Consider the following 22,852-nt stretch of genomic DNA (forward strand, 5'->3'; position numbering starts at 1 on the left):
GGAAATATGCTCTTAAAAGGCAGGAAATGGACTCAGTCTTTCTTAATAGCCCCAAAGAAACTGAGGAAGTCACCTTTTTAAAAAACAGATTTGGTAATCCATTCAAAACAGAATTAAAACCCCAAGGAAGCCAGCATCTAGGATTAATTACATTTGTTAAAGAAGATTAAAAACCCCAAGTCACTGTTGGCCTTCGCGAGACAAACTAATTAAAATCAAATAACATACACAAAACAAGCCTCTAAATTGCAAAATGCTGTAGAACAAACTGTATAAAAATCCATGTATTCATCAAACCAATTGGTCAGCTACCCAGGACCTTAAACCCATGTGGTCTTGTTCACCAATAAACTATCTTCCCCGTCAGCCTCCATGTTTCCAGTGTCTTTCTCCTCGCTTGGAACTGAACCAAATATTTCTTCCAACACTCTTGAAAAAAGCACCTTTGGTACAATCATGACCTGGATGACTGAAGAACCTTCTAGACAACAGACTCTTGTGATCAGTGAACTGACAAAGCACCCTTTCACACCCAGGAGAAGCAATCCTTAGATCCATTTGCACTACTTAAAGATAACAGTTGGTCTCAGTCACCTCACAAGATATCCTAAGGAAATCATCCAGATTTAAGGAAAGATCACATGCCCCCAGAAAGGCAGTAAAAAAATCAGAGTGCCAAGCTTACATCCTGCCTCTTGGAAGTACACCCAAAAAGTACACCCCAACAACCGGTTCGCCAAACTGCTCAGAAAGTGAACAAACAGTTCTCCCAAACCGGTGCAAACCAGCTGAATCCCACCACTGATCCATATCCTCTTTCTTTTGATGGTGTTCAAATTGAAAGGCTGCTGTCATGTCTCTTTTTTGTCTTCTGTTCTTTAGGCTAAACATGGTCCATTTCTTTTAATCATTTTCATAGGATTTAATTTCCAAGTACTCTGTGTGTACTGCAGCTCAATTTATTAAATTGATTTGTAAAACTGGGTTTCATTAACATGTTAATAAGACCCAATTCCAACCCTCTATGCTGTATAACTTCCCTCCTTATTGTGGAAAGAATTTTATTTTAATAATCAATAGTAATCATAGGATATTTTTTATTCCAAATTAACTTTTATTTTTCTCACTGTCTCAGCTATCCCTTAACCATTAACACAAATCCATAATCCACTGAGATTGGAAATTCTGGGAGATACATTGTAACGATTGATTGCTAAATTGTACCTCTGCTAAGTTATCATCTGGCAGTAGCAAAACCAAGTACCAAAACCAAGAGTAATTAACCAGACAAAGAAAGAACCTCTTCAGTCACACTTCCCCACACCCAGAAACAGTCTGGCCAGACACCATCTACTTAACAAAAGGCAAGTCAGCAGACACCAGGAAGGACAATTAAAATTGACTTTTTGACTGTGTCAAAAGTACTAGAACCCACACACCCCAAGCCCACACCAAGGACCAGTCCTCCTAAAACAAAGACTCTGTACCCCATTTTCTCTGAAGCTGCCCCAAGAGCAAACCTCTGGATTGCTGCTGGTGTTTGTGATATCCCAGCTTGGAAAAGGGACCCAGAACATTGTTTTAACATTATACATGCCTTTGCTTCTGATGCATATTCCTTGCATTGGTTCCAGACAGGTTTTAAAGAAGCAGGCTTCAAGATATGTGATCTGCAATATGAATTGTTAAAAAACAGGGGAGGGGTGGGGAAGGGTGGGGGCTGTTTAGATGAAAAGAAGCCTGGAATGGAAACCAAGAATACTGCCCTTGCAGGGAGGACTGGTGGCTTTGAGAGGCCTATGCAAGAGGCAGATTCAATCTTTCAAGAGTCACTGCATCAAGAGCAGAAGGGAGATTGTGCTGCAGCTTTGGCTCTCTGCAATGAAGCTATATGTAAGTATTTATTAACTGCTTCAGCTTACTCTGTTTTGTACAGTTTATTAATATCTATTAACATAACCTAAGTTAACAGAACTAATTGTTTAATGCAAAATAAATCAGAAAGGGGGGATGTAAAATATGTCTTTTTCTGATTTTTTTGTTATTTCTTTCTTGTAATATCAGAATATACTATTCTTTTTTATTACTGGGGCTCCTTCTGTTGAAAGCTGAGAAAAGCAGATGAATTCTTGATGCCACCTATTCTATTTGCTAATTGTGCTTTCCTGCATTTTCTCCTGCACATAATTTTCTCAGTTCAGAAACTGGTTTATCAAAAAGTTTTAATTCCCAAAGTTGCTTTTTCATTCAAAAAAGCAAAATGTATACAGTCATTGAAATAACAAGAAGATGAGGAAAAGGAGGGGTCATTTTTTAAATTTGTGCTGTAACTTTTGGGAATTTGTGCTGCTGCATTTTTTTATTTTCATAACTCATATTTTTGATTGGCTAACTCTCCTTCCCATTCTCCATTCTCTTCTTGCTGGTTAGCAAGGTTGCAGACAAACTGGCTTTGGATGATTAACAGCATTTGTTTCTACAAATCTGCTCTAATGGATTAACAAAACAAGAAAGCAAAAGCAGACTTCATGAAAGCTTTGCCAGCAAATGTCTCACCTGGCTGCCTATTGGGTTTCAGCTAACTGGGACTAGAGACAAGTATTTGGATTTAAATGGTTAGTTGTATGAGGATTACAGCGATTTAAATTACCAAGGGCATTTCATTAAAAACCATTTAAAATCTTGCTTAATTTTACTATTTTATTTCTCATTAACTTGTTTGGACATGTAGCTAACCTGAATGTGCCTTACTGGGAAGAGATGCATCCTTGTGAACTTTTTCATGGCAGTATTTGCATGTTCCTTTTTATTTTTTTGTTGCATCATTACTTTTTTCTCTCCTTCCCTGAGTTTTGTTTTTGTTTCTGCTATGTTTTCTTTTGCTTTTTAGCTAAACTAAGACTTGCCATGCATGATGCCAGCTCTAGCACTCAGAGCAGAGCCCTAATCGATAAGAAGCTGCAAATCTATGTCCGAAAAGAGCGGAGCCTTCAGGATCGCATGCAGCAGCAACAACCTGTACAACCGCCACCTACCTGCCACCCACCACCGGGCGGCAACATGACCCAATCTACAAGGTAGACTAAAAAAATATTGGCATACTCCAGATCTGAATTGGGCCTGATCTGGAAAGAAGCATTGAACAATAAGTTTCCCCTGTTGTATGAAACTTAATTATTTTACTCAGATCTTGAATGATAAAGAATATGATGGACTCTCAGGGTAATTCTAGAATGAACCCCAGGTATATAATATTTTTACATTTGATGCAGGGTTAGTATCTACAACATGGATCCAGCTGGGAAGTGACAATATAATTGGGAAACTATTAACCACATAAATTCAAAAAGAAGAGGGCATTACTGCACAGAAATTATGTGTGGCAAAGTTTTCTGTGAAATCTTTAAATGATAGCTACTCCTTTGGTTCTTTCTATGTTGTTTGTTTCTATGGCTTAAAGTGGGCATACATTCAGGATAAGTGTCTGTATCTGTCATTAGCAGCTTTTCCTGACCTATTTTAGGATTTTAGAAATGTCTGTAAATTTATTAAAAAGAAAAAACTGAAATATCACATTGGCATAAGTATTCACTCAGGGTCTGAAGCATTCTTGGCAGAATTACGGTGAGTCTTTTTGGGCATTACACAAGCTTTGCACACCTGGAATGGGGATTTTCTGCCATTTTTTCCCCGCAAATCTTCTCAAGCTCAGTCAGGTTGGATGGCAACTGTTGATGGACAGTCATTTCCAAGTCCCCTCAGAGATGTTCAACAGGGTTCAAGTCAGGGCTCTGGCTGGGCCACTCTTAAGACATTCACAGAGTTTTCCCTAAGCCACTCCTGTGTTATCTTTGACTGTGTGCTTAGAATTGTTGTCATGTCAGAAAGTGATCCTGAGCACTGTAGAACAGGTTTTCATTGGGGATATCTCTGTACTTTATTCCATTCAGCTTTCCTTCAACCATGACCAATCTCCCAGTCCCTGCTGCTGAAAAACACCCCCATAGCATGATGCCACCACCACCATGCTTCACTGTTGGGGTGATAATGGGCAAGTGATGGTTTCCTACAGACATAAAATTTAGAATGGAGGCCAAACAGTTCAATCTTTAGTTTCATCAGACCAGAGAATCTTGTTCCTAACAGTCCTTCAGATGCTTTTTTTCAAATTCCAAGAGAGCTTTCATGTGTTTTGCATTGAGGAGAGACTACTGTCTAGCTACTCTGTCATAAAGCCCAGATCGGTGGAGGGCTGCAGTGATGGTTGTCCTTCTGGAACTCTGTCCCATCTCTATACAGGATCTCTGGAACTCAGAGTTACCATCAGGTTTCTTGGTCACCTCTTTTACTAAGGCCCTTCCTCCCCATTGCTCAGTTTGACCAGGCAACCAGCTCTTGGAGGAATTCTAGTTGTCCCAAACTTCTTCTGTTTGAGAATTATGGAGGCCACTGTGGTCTTAGAAGCCTTCAATGCAGCAATGCATATTTTATTGTAGCCTTCCCCAGATCTGTGCCTTGCAATAATCCTGGCTCTGAGCTCTGCAGGCAGTTCCTTTGACCTTATGGCTTTTGCTCTGCTACAGTATGCATTGTCAGCTATGGGGAATTCTATAGAGAAGAGTGTGCCTTCCAAATCATGTCAATCAATTTAATTTGCCACAGGTCAACTCCAATCAAGGTGTAGGAACATGTCAGCAACAATCAAGATAAATAGGAGGCTCCTGCGCTAAATTTGAAGTGTTATTGCAAAGAGTCTGAATGCTTATGCCAATGTGATATTTCAGTTTTCTCTTTTTAATAAATTTACAGATATTTCTAAGCTTCTGTTTTCACTTTGTCATTTTGAGGTACTGAGTGTAGACTAATGAGAAAAAAATGAAGTTCAACAATTGTAGAATCAGGCTGCAGCACAACAAAATTGCCAAAAGTGATGGGGATCTGAATACTTTCTGAATGCACTGTAAATTAAATCTCTCTCTCTCTCTTTCTCTCTCTCCCTCTCTCTCCCTCCCTCTCTCTCTCTCTCTCTCTCTCTCTCTCTCTCTCTCTCTCTCTCTCACACACACACACACACACACACACACACACACACACAAAATCATACACACAGAGAACAGAGAAGGATTTATATATACAAGTATATAAAGAGGAAAATGCTTGTTTTGCTCTTGACACTACTGTATAATTGCATGTTCTTAGAGCTGCATCACACTATTGATTCATATTTAGCTTCTAGTCCAGGTCCTTTTCAAGTGTATCAAAGCCCACAAGAGTACCCTGGTATCCTGCAGGCATACCTTTGTTTTTTAAAAAAATTTCTACTCCAGTGTAGAACTTTATCCCTGGCAAAATTAATCTTGCTGATTGTTGTTGATAGTTCCAGCTTGTCAATATCCTCCTGAATCTTTATAATCTCAAAGGTCCTTGCTATCCCCCTATGTTTGTGTAGTCTGCAAATTTGATATTTTCTAACCACTTATCCAAGTTATTTATCAATATGTTCAAGAATGGCGCTATAAGAATGGAAATCTGTACACCAATTGACATTTCCCTCAATTTTGACACAGGGCCATTTGAATTAATTGGGGCTGGGACAATCAAATCAGCCATTTTTGTATCCATCTAATGGTAGCATAATCCAGCCCTAAAATTCTCTACAAGAATTTTATGAGAGCCTTTGCCAACTACATTGTTGAAGTCTACCACATTCTTATGGCTAACTAAGCTGGTCCCACTATCAAATCAGGTTCATTTGACATGATTTATTCTTGATAAACCCATGCTGGCTTCTAATAAACAATGCTTGTTTTTTAAAAAAAAAAAATCTCAAAAAGCAGCTTCTTAATAACCTATTTTAGTTGAAGTTGAGGTCCTGCAATAGGTACAGATATATAAAATGCTATATCCTAAACTGACCATAGTGCTGATAAACTGCCATCTGGTATATTCCCAAAGGTTTTTTTTTTTAGTTTTAATAAATATTGGAAGCTTATTCTAAATAATCCTTTCTACTTGTTGGGTATAGTTTGCATAGTTTGCTTTTTCTACCTTAAAATTTCCAAAAAATTAGGAAACTACTATGTTTTGGCAGTGCAATTGAAGAGTTTTCTGAATGACTATAAATAATGGTTTGAAAAGTATATGTGGGATATAGGTCTTTCCTGCACTTCCAAAATTACTTTTTGTTATTGGAACTTGAAAGATTTTAGAACCAACAATACTTTCTTCATAAGCAAAAGAACTAGATGTGTCCTAGTTGAATTTTTCCCTACCCTATTCCTTATGATTTTTTTTACTGTATCTGAAAGAGACTTGGATGCAAACTTTATGCAATGTTGTGTTTAGCTGTGTTTTTGTACTAAATTGTTTATCATAATAGTATCTTCGATTATTTATCATAATAGTAACACGATAGCCAATAACAACAAGAATATGACCTTAAGCAGAAATTCTAGCAAACTATAAATCAGGATCAGATATACATTATTAGTATCTCATTAGGATTTTTATGTTTACAATAATGTAAACATAAAAGATGACCTCCAAGGTCCCTTCCAACTCTGTTAATCTGATAAATCAGGATGGTAACAATGATTTCTCAAAGTTCCTCCTCTTCTTTATGTGCTACAGGAGGGGTGTCCAACCTTGGCAACTTGAAGACCTGTGGACCCCCAGAATTCACCAGCCAGCCAATCATCCTTTCACTCTGTGTGTCTCTACTATTTGTATTCGAAGGAGCTACTCCATCAGGCTCTAGCTCTACGTCTGAGGATAATATGGAAAAAATAAAAACACTATTGATAGGAAAAAAATAATAAATAATGTAAAGTCACAGCTGCCCACTCTTTAGAATTGAATTCTTCCCAAGAACCTAGTTAGTATAATGTATCGGCATGGTATATGTGCAGTTCCAGGCAGTGTGGCCTTTTGCATTTGAGAGATGGAAAGTTTTTCTAAGTGGGGGCCAAGATTATGGCTACTCACCCAGTCACTGTTTAGGCTGGATTTAGCATTTCTATTCACTTATCGAGTCCTCCCCAAGGACCTGGGATAGGCAGATATTGTTAAAGTTGTTGTTATAATATAGGAAAACGACTAATTTAAGGATCTTTTTGTATGGTTTCCAATCTTCTCCTAGTATTGTTCTTTTTTGCTATTTAGCAAAACTGCATATTTATGGTCAGGGACTAACATTCATCATTTGGAGGGCAATGAAGCAAAATGTTTGGGCCATGGCACACATGGCCAAGAGTTTTATTTCTTTAATGCTCTCCTTTTTTTCAAAATAATGTTAAACTAATTTTTACTTATTGTGAACAAGTTTGGTTATAGTGGTTAAGGCACCAGGCTAGAAACAAGGAGACCCTGAGTTGTAGTTGCATCTTGGGCACAAAGTATCCTTGGGTCAGTCACTCTCTCTCAGCCCCAGATAGGAGGCAATAGAAACTACTTCTGAAGTCTTAACAAGAAAACTGAAGCTCCTGCCAGGAATCAACATTGACTGGAAGGCACAAGCAAAAAAAAAAAAGCTTATTTCCATATGTTTCTTACCTCAAATGGCAGGAAACCATGCCACTGATTAACAGCTAGTATGGGGGTTGAGAGGTCTGGAGACCCTGGAAGTAAGTTGAAGGGCCAAAATTGCTTAATCTCTGATACCTTTTGCCCTACCATAAAAAATCCTAATTGCTTCACACAGCATACTTTATTATTACAACCCCTTGTTTCTACTATCAACAGTTGTGATATTTATAATAAGTGGAACTCTTATTAAAAAGGAAAAGTTCTTCAGCGTTTTTGTCCATAGCGGTGCAAGCTGTTAGACTAATTTAAATGTACTTAGTTGTAATACAATTCTACATGAAAATAAGAATCATATAAATAAACTGATTTCCCCCTATTTTATTTCCTATTTTATGTATTATATTGAACAAGTTTATAATATTATTTTAGAAATAAACATAAGAATGTTATCTAATTAACATTCATGTAGTCACTATTTCTCAGTAGATATTGATTGCGTCATATTGTAAGTGGTTGACGTTTTTTGAACATTTACAGATGAAAAAAAAGCTAAAGGGGAAAAGAGGGAAACAGTTCTAAAAGAAGAATTCTATTGTAATGTGATATTCCTGTACAGTAAAGAATTGCATGTTCTTAGTCCACGATGAGGATATTCTCCATTTGACTCATCTTCAAAACTTCAAGAATATATTAACATACATACATTCTTGAAGTTGAAATTGTTGATCATTGGTGGAACTCTTCAATGAAAAATTATTTTTACCAAAATAGATAATTGTTCTTGGTGCCATTCTAATACCAGAAAAAATTCTGATCAGATTAACAACTGTGCATGCAACCATGCAATAATTTTACACTCACACATACTTGATACCAGAAAACACTGATAAAATATGTACCTTGTTAACTTAGTAGATTTTAACTTAGCCTAATTAGGAGTCATCAGTCACTGATGATGTTTTAATGTGTGTTTCAGTAAACAGACTATCCCACTCCAAGTACTGCTGAAACAGAAGAGAGTGCTGGAACCCAGCAAAGAAGCAGCACCTGGGTCAAGAGCCTACGTCCATCCACTTGCTTCCCATCCTGAAAAGAAATCATCATATTCCAAGCCCATATTTCAACCCCTTCTTGAGAACAGCCTGCACTTTCAAGCTGTGTCTGTTACTTTCAGTGATGAAGCTACTACTTTTCCTTTTAGACAACCTGGTAGCGATCAATCCATTCAGACTAAGAATAAAATCAATGGTGATGTGAAACTTGCTTCTCCTAGCACTTTAAAGGATTACGAAGATCACAACAGTAACATTAAGGTCAAGAACCTACATAATGCAGCATCTCCTCTCATCCCCTACTGCAAAATGAATTTAACTATAACAAACTCTGAATCATTACCTACACTCTTCCCCTCTTCACCAGCATCGGAAATTCCACTTGGCAAAAAAGGCCTACATAATCCGCTCTTCAATTCAGGAAGCATTTCAGAATGGCCTAGTGCTGCTCCACCTAGGGACTATCATGGTGCAATACTGCCTTCTCTTCCCTCTCTTCTTCATTGTGCTCCAGAAGAATTGCAGACAACTGGGCAACTTGAGGTAAACAGTCATGAGAGTTTACATCATCCACAAGAACTTGTTAGTGGGGATTCTTTGAAATCCGAAGGTGTAAGTAGCAAAAGGCATGTTCTTTCCATTGCAGAACAGCTTCAGTGGTTGGAGGGAAATTTCCAAAGACTAGATACTTATGAGGAAAAAAGGAAGGCAGCTACCTGTCATGATCAAAATACTCCAAAGTTACAGCAAGAATCCTACAGTAGTCATTTTTACCTCAAGCGGTCAGATGTTGGAAGACAGGAGAATGGAATGGCACCTGCTGAAACGTCGGACTCAAGTCTTTCTAAAATTGAGTTGAGTTCTGAAGATTGTTTTAATGCTTCCAACATCATTTCTGAAAGTTCTGATTCACATATAAAAGTTCTCTGCAACAAAGGGAAACAATGTACCTTGAGTCCCAAGTTATATCCAGGAAAATGCAGCTGTGAGGAAAAAACAAAATATACCAATTACAGAAATTCTGCTGGCTTGATTGCATCTGTGCCTGGAGAGAGCTGCACAGACCATGTTAACAATTTTAGCACAGCAGTAACTCAGCATAAGAATGCCAGTTGGCTTTTGATACCTGGAAACAAATCACCTGTGATCAGTCAAAGAGCTCTTGGGGACTACCCAGTGCAGAATCAGGAAACAGTGCAGGAGGTTTCTGAGCTGGAATCTCTGTACCAGGCCAGCATGCAAGTACCTCTATTGGGAAACCTGGACAATCCCAAACTGGCACTGAACAAAACAGGTAAAATTATTTTATGTTCTATGTGAAGTATTTTCTTAGGGAGTCTTCATGTTCCTAATACCTTGGAATATGTGTGAATTTAGATTTATATTGAAAGGCCAGCATGATTTTAGTTTGCATTAGGCTGACTGACATTAATACATTAGGAGAAAATGTACTGCATTTCCTAAATATAAAGTATTTGAGCACAAATGTTTTTGAAACAAAGTTTGTTAAAAGTATGTGTCAAGATCTTTATGTTACATTTAACAAAACTATTTTGATGCTATGTTATTCTTTATTTACTGCACAACATTTATTATGAAAAGGACATTGATTAAAACTCTCAAAAACTGACACCTCAGTTGGAAACAAAAAAAAATTGGGCAATAGTATGTTGTTCTTTGTGATATCTGATCCTCAGGGAAAAGCCTTGCAGCAGTTCTCTCTCTTTTATAATGATCTCCCTGAAATAAAGTATATCCTCTTACTTTTCTATGTGGAATTGCATTTTATGTAATTTAATCAATTTCCCTAAGATGAAAATAGAAGAAGCTCACAATAATAAACAGAGAAACTGACTTTAATTATGGTGAATATTTAAATGAATGATAAACTGACATTTATTTCCTGTCAGTTATTACGAGCTTTGTCAATTTTCATTTTAGGGAAATTAATTAAACCATATAAAATGGAATTCCACATAGAAAATTAAGAGGATATATTTTATTTCAAAGAGACCTAAAAGATCATGTAGACAGAACTTCAGTTTAATCTTTTTTCCTTCCTTTTCTTCCCTGCATCAGCAAACTTGCCTACAAAAAAACCATGTAGGGGTCTGTCAAGAACAGCAGAACCTGAAAACAACATCTGTGGAAATATTGGTTCTCCAGATCCTAAGACACATGTAAGGATATGCTAGAATGGGAACTGGGTTATGGGAATGCTACTTGTACAGATGAAAAAAATGTAACAAAGTAGAAATATTTTACACATGTTAACATTAAAAATAGATAATAAACATTTCAGATAGAGTGTGCAATACCTTTCTGTTTACAGTTGTGCAAGTGATTATTACTAGTAAGACCTTAGATACAGTAACTGAATATTAATCCTATTTTGTTTTTATTTTAAATTTAAAACAATGGTTGTATGATAGATTTCTATAGCTTACTATTGCAACTGATTACAATATAAAATGCATAACTATCTACCTTGATATATTTATCAAGCCATTCTAACAGTGAATTATTTAGATAAGTACTGCATATGGTGGAGATTCAGAAAGGGAATAATTTTAAACTTCCACAAGGCCAAAGAATAAAAACAGAATTGAGTTTCCACAAAAAAGTTCTATAAAGTAGGCACTGCCTTAGTCACTCTGCTGAGTATGTTCCATAAATCGGATACCGCCACTGGACAAGCTCTCTTACAACCTTGCTTCATTTGCAGAGGAAAATCTCAGGTTCAGATCTGAAGAACCAGGTAGGAGATGCTTCTTCAGGTAGCTGCCACAAAGCTATTTAGGATTTAGAGTTTTAACACTAGCAGTTAGAACTTGGTCCAGATGCAGTCTGGTGGCAGAAGTACTGGGATTATTTCATTGCATTAACCAGCTCATTGCATTTACCAATAACCCTGTTCTGAACCAACTGATGTTTCTTGGCTATTTTCAAAGACAACCTCACAAATGCTTTCCAGAAGTCCAAAAAGGAAGTTACCAGAGTATGAATATCCATTGGAGCGCTATCTCTGTGGAATCATATTAATCTAAAATGATAAAAAGCATTTTGAATCTCCCATTTTGATGGGAAATTGAAGAATATCTGGAAGAAGACCATGACAAACCACTTCCATACTGATGCCAAGAAACAACAGTAAAGTAGGAATCAAACTTAATTCAAGGGGGTCTTTACATTTTTATAAAGTCTAGGAGTAACAACTTGAGAAAGCAAACATCTGATTTTTCAAGCCAAACAGGTTACACAGGTGTTCTCAAGCAATTCAAAGCAATCGAGCCAGGTAAGATCTTGGAGTTCACTAGCTTTACAACAAAATGGAGAAGAGCAAGGTGTCAGTTGATTCCGGCACTGAAGATTTGCAGAAATGGCATTTACATTCAGGGCAGCTCCCTACTGAATGCACACATTTGTGATTGGCAAGACTTAGGGGAATCCTTAGTTTTCAAATTCTCAGTCTTATGTGTGCCTACTAATTCTTGTAACAGTTTGTACATAGCAGTATCTTGCCTCTTTAGGACCCAGTTATTGTGGAAATAACTTCCACAAAGTTATTTTTGTAAACTACTGCATTGTCCCCACCTTTGCTTGGCTTCGTTGCTAGAAGTAAACCTGGACTTGTTTGTTTTAACCAAACCAGTGTCTTAGACTTTAAAAGAACTGATTTTAACAAACTCAGAGTTCAGGAAGGATTCCATGGTGAAACCCCAAAAAAGAGAGTGAAAATCTGGGTGCGTCTTATGTGAATGTAGCCCCACCCCGCTTCTCAAATGGAGGTTTCAGAGGTTGAAAAAAGCATTGGAAACAAAGCTTCAAAAAAAAGCCTCCAAACAGAGCTTCAGAAAAAAAGCCTCAGAAACAGAGCTTCAGAGGCTTTTTTTCTGAAGCTCTGTTTTGGAGGCTTTCGGGCAAAAAAAATGTTTTTTCTGAAATGGAGTTTCAGAAGATTGAGAGGCAGAAAAAAAAAAGCAAAAGAAAATAAGGCACAGAGCTCAGAACTCAGAGCTCAGAACTAATGAACCTATTGCTAAAATTCCGGGAGGCCGATCCACCCGCCAATCAGCTTTTTTCTTATTTTCCTCCCCAAAAACTGAGGGAGAGAGACAGAGGGGAGAGGGGAGAGAGGGGTGGAGATAGGGAGGGAGAGAGAGACATAGACACAGAGAAGGGTGAAGTCGAATCAGTTAAAATACTGTGCCCATTGAACTTGTTTGGGAGAAAGCTTCCATGGGGACCTAAGGGCCTCCAGATTTTTGTGATCAGTCCATACTTCAAACGGCATTTGGCTACCTTCTAGGAAGTGCCACCAGGTTAATAGTGCCCAATGGACCACGAAAGCCTCTTTCTGCCACATCGCCCACCTTCATTCAGTGTTGGTGAGTTTTCTGGAGGTGTAGGCGCGTGGTTGGAAGTTCCCCTCCTTGTTCTGGAGGAGGACTGCCCCTACGGATACATCACTGGCATCTGACTGAATGACATGGCTCCTTAGGGTTTGGGTGCTTTAGGACCAGTTCTTCCATGAATAGCTGTTTGAGTTTCTCAAATGGCACTTCACGTTCCACTCTAGCAGCTGGCTGGGTCGCATTTGGCCCTCCCTTTCCCTGTTTTTAGCAGTTTGGTGATGGACAGGGCTGTTTTGATGAAAGAGGGGATGAACTGCTGGTAAAAGTTTGCAAACCCCAAAAAGCTCTGCAGTTGCTTGCGGGTTTGAGGGGGTTGCCACTCCAGGATAGCATTTACTTTTCCTGGGTCCATTTCTACTCCCTTGCTTGACACTTGATAGCCTAGGTCAGTGGTCACCAACCGGTGGTCCATGGAGGGCGGTCCACGAGAAAATTTTGGTGGTTCGCAGTGCACCTGGATAGAGGAGCTGCTCCGGGATGACCAATGGGCCACTCCTGTGACTAGAGCTCTGGAATATGGGACCGGCCAGGCAGCTTGTGGTGGGGCTGGAAATCTCTGCCATAGAGGGAGGTATGTGCAACGTGCAATTTTGCAGGTGGTGCAACGTGCAAGGAGTAGTGCAGCCTTCGCCAGCCGGAATGAGGTAATGGTGCTGTTGTGGCAAGGGGGGCGGCAGTGCAGGCGGGCCGAAGCAACGGGTATCGGCAACCCGTGGCTCTTTCCTTCCCCCTGCTGTGGCTCCCTGTTGGCTGAACTCACCATTGGCTGGCCCTGCATCTCACCCTCCTCTCCCAGTCACTCCTTGCCTGGCCTGAGAAGGGAAGGACGGGGGATGGAGACTTGCTCCATATTCCAGAGTGGGAGCGAAACGCTCCTGTACTTGCCTTATCTCGTGGGCACTTCTTCCGGCCCTTGTTGGTGCTGCTTGCACCTCGGTCACTTGGGGAGACACGTGACTTCCTCTCCGCCCTGAGACACTGGTCTGGCCTGCCCGTTTCTCTTCGCCGCTACTGTTGGCTTCTCCATGGTGCAGCACAGTTAAATTTATTTAAATGCTTGCTCAGCACAGTTAAATTTAGTGCGCTTCACAATTGGGGATCGGCAGAAGCTTTCTTTCTTTCTTTTTTTTTTAAGCCTCTGATGATCCCAGCTGACTTGCCTGATTGGCAGAGGCTTTTTTTCCCTTTAAAAACATTTTTTCTATAACCTCTTCGGCTGAAGAGGTTGTAGAAAAAATGTTTCTAAAAGCTTCTGATGATCCCAGCTGAGTCGCATGATCATCAGAGGCTTTTTTTTTTACTTTTAAAAGCATTTTTTTGGCCAAAGAGTTTGTAGAAAAAATGCTTTAAAATTTTTTTAAAAAAAAATCTCTGATGATTGCGCGGCTCACCTGGGCAATGGGGGGGGCAGGGATTTTTGTTACTGGTTCTCCGAACCACCTGCCTTCATCGCTACCAGATTGGGTGATCCGGTCCGAACCGGGAGCATTTCACCCCTGCATCCATGGTCTCTCCTTCCCCAGAAGAATGGCAGCATCATTATAGGGATCTTGGGACCTTATGTCGCCTTGCATAACTTGTATTTATTCTAAATATTTCATCAATATTTCTTGTCCATCTCTTTCTTGTCTATCCCTAGCGCGTTTGCCAATAGCTCTGCTATCACTTCAGGGAGATCTTCTTTGTCCTCTATGTTTTGGAATCTTAGGAAATGGGCTGCCTTCTCCATTTTTAAAATGATAACTGTCTCCTCGAGGTTTTTATTTGCTTGTGTCAGTTCCTCCATTCTTTTTTCGGTTTCTTCTGATTTATCCTCTTATTTTCTGGATCCTTTGTTCATTTTTTGCTGAAAATTCTCTAATCTCCCATCCATATTCTGAATCTGTTCTTTCATTTCTCCTAAGTCACCTTTCACCTCGCTGTGGTTCATCCCTATTTCTTCTTTCTGTGCAACAATAGCTTCTTTTTTTTTTTTTTGAAAAAGTTTTCAAATACAGATTCCCCCCCCCTTTTTCCCCCCCCTCTCCCTCCCCCTCCCTAACCCCCCCTCCCCACCCCACCCATCCCCCCCGTGACTTCTTCATATCAAAAAAAAACCTAATTCATAACAGATTACTTACTCCCTCCTCTAGATATTGACCTTTACTTACTAAAAATATTATTAATATTATAACATCCCCCTTTATCCATACATTTCAGAAAAGAGAAAAGAGAAAAGAAAGGAAAAAAAAGGAAAAAAAAGACATTATACTATGACATTATAAAATAACTTCTCCACTTTAAAACTATACAATAAGTCCTACTTTAACATTTAATCTTCTATGTATATTACTATAACATTTCAAAGCAGCCTTCCCCATCAAATCTAGTTTAACATTTATTCCACTCTATCCATTTCCTCCACTCCCCTAAATATATCACTTAAAAATCCCTTTTCTTAAACTAATCAATCTACTAACTAGCTGCCAGACGTTCCTTTGGGATCGTCAGCTTCCATCGCCTGTCAGAGCCGCCTTCACAACGGAATGGCGGCTCGAAAAAACTCCGTTTCCATGAGGAAACGGAGATAGAGCCGGCAGGGGTGGGTAGAACTCTCTGCGGAGTCCCAAAAGTTTTTTCTTTACTTTTGGGACGGAGCGGATGAGATGCCCCGTATCCCCAGCTGCTGCTCCGGGCTTTGGGAGACCTCTGCTGATGCAGAGCCAGGCGTCAAAAGCAAGCCTGCAAATTTAACAGACTACTTAAAGAAAATGCGAGTTGGACCTGTAAGACTGAACCGCAAGTATCTTACTGATTTTTTAAAAGAAATTACTTAAGAGAGAGGAGGAAAAGAAAGAGGAAAAAAAGCCTTTTAAAATGGCGTCGGCTGGAGGAGAGGCAGAAAGGGAAAGTCCTTCCGTTTTTTATTACTACAATGTAGCGGAATAAATACCACTGGCTACATTTGTAGACAAAACTTCGCTCCTGTGTTTTTTTTCTTTTTTTCTCTCCCTTGGAGACCTGATATTGTTGTTGATTGGAAAGAAGTCTTTCTTGCTTTTTTTTTACAAAGTCTGCCTGGGCGGAAACATGGCACTGAGACTCATAAAGTCAGATAAACAAGAAGGGGGGGGATTCCCCCACCAACAACTTAAAGGAACAAGTCTTAACTCTTCAGTCTGAGAAACCTGATTTTAATATAACAGAATTTTTTATAGAAGAGATTGAAAGAAGGGAGGAGATTGTGAATCAGCAATTTGAAAAATTTAAGCAGGAAATTAAAGAATTGGTGAAATCTAAGTTTGATTCTTTGGAGAAAAAATTCTCAAAAATGGCTAATGGTTTTACAGAATTTATGATGCGGTTGGACACAAATACTAATGTACTAGAGTCTAAAATGGAAGGAATTCAAGATAAATTGGACAATAGAATCCAAAAAATTGAAAATGACTTGATAAACATTCAGGATAATAGCTTAGAAGAAAAATCTAAAATGAATGCTGATCAAAAGTATGGTAATGCAGAAAATCTGCAACAGAAGATTGAAAAAGAGATTTTAATGGTACAATATAATTTTACAGAATATGCGATAAGATTAAGAGGTTTGCAGGAAAATAATAGAGATGATTTAAGGAAAATATCTTCTGAATTTCTAGCTGGGATTCTAAAGGTTCAACCTGATGAAGTGTTTTGTAGGATTGACAGAGTTTATCGAATCAACTCCTGGATTGCCAAGCAAAGGCAATTGCCTAGAGATGTGGTGATTTATTTTACAGACAAAGAAATTAGGAATAACATCGTGCAAAATTCCTTCAATTCTAAGTTGCAATTGCATGGAAGAAAGATTTGGATTTACAAGGAACTCCCACCTAAGATATTGATGGAAAGGAAGAAATTTGGTTTTCTGGTGAATGAGTTAAAAAAGAGAAATATCTCATTCAGGTGGGACGCCCCAGTTGGTATTATATTTAGATATCAAGGAGAAAGATATCAGTTAAACACTGTTGAAAGAGCGGAAGAATTTTATCAAAATAGGTTGAAAATGAACTTAACATCTTCAGGTATAATACAGGATAAGCAGAAGGAGCCGGAAATAAAGGTAAAATATCGAAATATAGAGACTGTACCAGATGAATTGCCTTTGGATTCACTGGATACCCCAGCTGGACTATCTACAAATCTGAGAGAAGTGGCATCTAACCTTAAGGTGATGACTTATCAAGGCAAGGATAAGCATGGAAACCAATTAGGTGAAATACAAGGGATAAAAAAGAAATATGAGATACAAAAACCAAACCAACAAGACCAATCTACAAAGCAGAACAAAATCCGACCAGATGATACACAATTTGTAGAAAAGAAACCAGGATGGAAACCAAACCCACAAAAAGTAAAGAAAAAAAGAAATAGGTGGCACAAAAATAGAAATTTCTGAATCAGGCAACAGTGAAGCCAGTGACTTTAAAATATGAATGATTATGTGTAAACACAGAAGAGGCGACGTATTGGTTAATATCATCCTGAAGATTGTGGCAGATCTCTGCATGGCCGTAATTTGGGGACGTGAAATGAGCCTTAAACTGATGGATTTGAATTATCCATTTTGGAATTTTTTTTTTTTGTGTTGATAAATATATTATATCATCTTGAATTACAAGGCAAGAGAATTATGCTGGGGCATGCAGAAGATCGGGTTGTTACCCACTACGATGACGGGAATTAATAATCCTGATGAAACCCACAATTATTACTATATGGAATATAATTATAATGTCACTCGGGTGGTTGTTTTTACTTTTATATATATAAGAAGATATTTACTACTGATGGGGGCAGATATGATTGAAGATCTTGAATAAACTGTTGCACCAGCAAGTTATGTTACCCGATTATGGATGTTGGTTCTACCAATCCAGTGGAAAGACCTTAAAGAAGATACTATATGGATTATAAATTTAAAGTCATTGTCTTTTCTTTTTTTTTATTTAGATATAATGGAAAATATAGACATATATTTTTAAGTAGTGTGGGCAGTGAATCAAAGATATTAAGAAATGTTGTGTATGGTAATTTTGCTTGATAGTGGGTGAATAGCTTCTTGAATAGATTGGAACATTGCCTGTATTTCTTTTTGGAAGCTATTCATTTTCTCTTGTTGTATCAATACATCTATTGATCTCTGACTTGATGGGATGGATGTTGCAGATGTCGGTGTATAAGATGCTTTCTTTCCTATTTTAGTTATATTTGGAGCGCTCTTTTTTTCCTTCCCCCCCTCCCTTTCCTTTTTCTGTTTGTCTACAATACTAATCTTAACCTAATTACACCATCAATACCTTTTTACGATTAATTTTGCAATACGTTCAGCGTATATCAATACCAATACTAATATACTGAGTCTATTTGGGCGGGGGAATAAACAAAGTTAGTTAAGATCACAGGTTGTTTTAAGATCCAGTTTTCCCTTGTCCAAGTCTATCTATTGTTTCATTTTTCTTCTTTTACCTCCCAGAATGTCTATCAAATGATGTTTGTAATCCAAAAAGGCCCTACCAAATTCCCCACTGTCCCAATAAACCAAATAGGCCAAGAAAGCCAAAAAAGCGTCTTCGTTCCAGCTCCAATTAAATTCAAAACAATTTCACAAGGTCAATAATATTTATAATCCAGTTCTTCCTTTCCTTCTGATGAGGAAACCTGTTCCACAAGTTTAATGAATAAAACAGCTTTAGCCTGAGAAATAATGTAATGTAATGTATATCTCTCAACTCACAAATATCAAAGCAGATTCAACTTGTTAGTTAATAAAAACCTAAAATGAACTCAGTCCATGATGTTGTAGGAGTACTTGAGTAATGTGATTCTGTACATTCATTTACCATTAAATTCTCTTTCTGAATACAGTTGCCATATACTGGCCAGGAGCCAGAGGAGGAAACCTACAGTGCAGAGAACTTCCGTCGCATTGCACGCAGTCTCAGTGGGACAGCCATCATAAGCAGAGAAGAGAAACTTGCTTCTTCTCAGAATTTTGTAAGTAAAATGGTTTAAAAGGAAATTTCTTGAACTACTGCACTTTATTGGTTTAGTGTGATTGCTAAAGGTTTTACAGGAAGAATACCCTGTTCCAGTGGTCAAATCTGAACCGGTTTGCTATCGGTTCACTGGCTGTGCACTGCGCACCAAATGCACACACTACACACTCCAAAAGGAGGAAGGTAAGTAGAAGCAAGGGGGGGGATCAACTGTGGCATGCGATTTAGCTTCGCTAAACTGCACTGCACAGCTGATCATCTCCTCCCCCCCCCCCCCCGCTGTTCTACTTACCTTCCCAAGCCTCCTTTCGGTGAATGCTGTGTGCGCGCATGCACAGTACACACCAAAAGGAGCCTTGGGAAGGTAAGTAGAACAGCAGGGGGAATCAGCTGTGGCGCGCAATTTAGTTTTGCTACAAAGCAGGTTTTCCTGCTTTCTAGCAAAACTAAACTCCGCTGTACAGCTGATCGTCAGAAATACCAGTTCGGAGGAACCGGTAGCTTTTTAAACTGCCAGTTCAACCGAATTGGTAGCTTTTTTTTTAAACTACAGGTTCGCCCGTGAGGTAGGTTGGATTGAGAACATTTTATTGGGCCAAAGTCACCGAGTGAACATCTGGACTAGGTGGACTAGAAACGTGGTCTCCCTGCTGCTAATCAACACCTAATCATTACCTCACACTGATCTGAAAAATGTATGTGTTCCTTTTCAATACAGAGGTAATAAGGAGGTCCAATAAGTCCAAAATATTGTTTCTTGAAAAAGCTGTAATTTAATATATTTTCACATTTTTATTACCAATATTTAGATGAAATAGGGATCTATTCCCCTTGTGCCATTCAGTCATTAATATGAGTGTGTCAAATTACTTTATATAATAATTAATTGTTAATAATTAACAATTATTATAAACAAAAATTACGAGCCTTTTGTGCCCCATAGGATTTTACTATTACTTATAATAACTTCGATATCTGAACCTGAAAATGGCCATATTTAAACTGAGATGTCAATAGATATTGCCAGTATAGCAATTTAACATAAGACATTGGGGAGAAAGCCGTCAGGGTGACTTTGGGCCAGCCACATTTTCTCTCAGCCCACAACATGAGGTTCGGGTAATAAGCCAGTTAATTCCTGTCACAACAATGGATCAACACTCAGCTGAACCAAAAAAGTGGATCCTGCACTCGAGAGGAAAACATTAGAAAGGAAACAAAATTGTACAACACCCCCCAATAAGTAACCTAAACATCTCATTTATCCAAACATCCATCAAAATAGTTTGGGTTATTTTCTTATATTCCATCCTCACATGGTGAAGGATTGGCAAAATATAATTTAGCTTGGTTAGGTTTGCTGGGTAATTAGGGCAGTTATTTATTCCTAATAGTTTCTTTTCATTACTCAATTTCTGGTCGAAGTGTTCTAAATAGCCAAAAGAAAAGAAAAATGAGTGATTAAAATCAGCAGAGGAATGCTATTATTTTTTTTACATGCCTTAGTTGATTCTTGCCAGCTGATTCTTAAATTTCTAAAGAATCTCCTATGAAAAAAATTCTTAAGTAATTGACATGTCTTCTAGAAGTTAAAACATATTCAACTGTGCTGGTTTCTGTACCTGAGGAATTGATATTTCTCAGAAAAATTCTCAGAATTTTTGAGGAATCTGACTCTTCATTTGCCATAACACTAAGATGGGCCGAAAACAGCTGGCAAAGTGCTGCATGGAGGGTGAAAATGAGGCGCAGAGAGGTTCTGCCTAAATCCCTGCACCCTGTTATGGCTGGCAGGGTGCTGCAAGAGGCATCCATCCCACCCACCCCCGTCGCTCCCCCACCAACCCACGAAGGAGAACTACAATGCTTATCCAGCCTTCAAAGAAATGACACCCCTGCAGTAGAAGATTGGGGAGGGGAGAACGGGGGAGGGGGACATTAGGGATGTGCTGCAGCAGCAGAGGAAAAAGAGAAAAGAAATACACTGGGAAGTTCTAAGCATTTTACATTTATATTGCCCTCCAAAATTTGGGTCCTCATTTCACCAACCTCAGAAGGATGAAAGGCTGAATCAACCTTGAGCTGCTCCAAATCAAACTCCTAGAGTGAGCAGTGAGTTAGCCTGTAATACTGCATTCTAACCACTGTGCCACCATGGGTGCTGAAAAGATGTGTTTTAATGTTTATGTATTATTTGTGCTAAAATAGGGTTCTGGAGAATGTGATGTTGTAAGTGCATTTTTTTCTTATCATATTCTAACTTTTATTGATTTCCTGGCTCTGTACTGGCCACCTGTTTGCTCTTGTTGATCCCAATTTTGGTATTTATTTATTTCTCTTTTTCCTTATTTTAAAAGGAAATGTCCAGCGAGAGGAAACTGTCAGTGGAACCCAGGTCCTATTCTTCCAGTACTACTTCCCTTTCCTTCCCTCCCAATTTGCCTCCTGTGCTCCCCTTCTATCCTCAGCACTCTTCATCTGAACTGCAGCACTTCTCCCATGATGCTCCAGCGACTAGTATGGTGGGCAAGATGCATAGACAATCAGGTAAATGACTGGGCTATTTAAAAAAAAATTCTAATCATTTTTAAAAATACAAGAAAAAAGAGGTAATAAAATTGGTAAGTAGATAAAGAATTAATACCTGGGGAGATCCTGAAAAACAATAATCAAATAGCACATTTGTGAGCACTATAAATGAACAAGTCAATTACTAGAAATGAGCATGGGTTTGTTAAAACATCATGCCAGACAAACCTTATTGCCTTCTGCAATACAGTAATTAAATTAGTGATCAGGGAAATGCTTCATATTTACTTGGATTTCTGCAAGGCATTTGACAAAGTAGACCCCAAACTACTTGGCAAGATAGACAGCACCACAACCAGATGGATTGACCAAACACATTGAGCATGCAATGGTCCTCGCATTTTTGACTGGTCCTCACACTTATGACCATCCTCATATTTATGCCTGTTGCGGCATTCTTAACAACCATGTCAGTCATATCACCACTACTTCTCTTAACCACGGTGACAAGATAGGGCGCAAAACGTAAAATGTGAGGACAGTCGTAAGTTCAAGGACTGCTCAAAAGTGCGAGGACTGGTCAAAAATAACTTTTTCAGCCCTCTGACTAGTCCATATGCACATAGGGACTATTCAGAGGGCTGAAAAAAGTCATTTCTGACTGGTCCTCACATTTTTTACCGGTCCTCGCACTTATGACCTTCCTCACATTTATGCCCGTTGCGGCATTCTTAACAACTGTGTCAGTCATTTCACCACTACTTCTCTTCACCACGGTGACAAGATAGGGTGCAAAACGTAAAATGTGAGGACAGTCGTAAGTTCAAGGACTGGTCAAAAGTGCGAGGACTGGTCAAAAATAACTTTTTTCAGCCCTCTGAGTAGTCCATATGCACATAGGGACTACCCAGAGGGCTGAAAAAAGTGATTTCTGACAGGTCCTCGCACTTTTGACCGGTCATCATTTATGCCCATTGCAGCATTCTTAATTAAATTAATTAAATAAAAATGACCTGCTGGAGCAGTCCGAGGCAGTCCAAGGTGGGCGTTCGGGCCGGCTGCAGGGCAAGGTGATACAACCAGATTGGAGATGGGCACAGGCCTACAGGGCTGGCTGCAGGGTGAAGCGATCGGATGTCTGCAACCTTAAATACTCAACCTTAAACACATGTAAACACTTAAACACAACCTTAAACCTGGGTGGGCATTGCCAACTTCATATCACTTACTCCCACCTAGGTTTTGTGCTCCCAGTATTTTCTTTTAAACAGGTATTTCTGGGGTGTCTCATCTCTCTCATTTTTCTTTCTCCTCTTCA

General features: G+C 38.8%; 1 protein-coding gene across 1 annotated transcript in view; it reads left to right on the top strand.

Annotated features, from left to right (window-relative positions):
* The window catches only part of USP54 (ubiquitin specific peptidase 54), a 148,254-nt gene that overhangs the window by 93,800 nt on the left and 31,602 nt on the right, over nucleotides 1-22,852 (top strand). The window contains exons 16-21 of the mRNA XM_070945334.1: nucleotides 1,774-1,893; nucleotides 2,891-3,077; nucleotides 8,501-9,870; nucleotides 10,656-10,756; nucleotides 18,875-19,003; nucleotides 21,363-21,552. Of these exons, the coding sequence (XP_070801435.1) occupies nucleotides 1,774-1,893; nucleotides 2,891-3,077; nucleotides 8,501-9,870; nucleotides 10,656-10,756; nucleotides 18,875-19,003; nucleotides 21,363-21,552 (2,097 nt within the window). The remainder of the gene's footprint in view (nucleotides 1-1,773; nucleotides 1,894-2,890; nucleotides 3,078-8,500; nucleotides 9,871-10,655; nucleotides 10,757-18,874; nucleotides 19,004-21,362; nucleotides 21,553-22,852) is intronic.

This window comes from Pituophis catenifer, unplaced genomic scaffold (genome assembly GCF_029215685.1).
Source record: "Pituophis catenifer annectens isolate HBS135680 unplaced genomic scaffold, rPitCat1.0.hap2 SCAF_6, whole genome shotgun sequence".
Lineage (NCBI taxonomy): Eukaryota > Metazoa > Chordata > Lepidosauria > Squamata > Colubridae > Pituophis > Pituophis catenifer.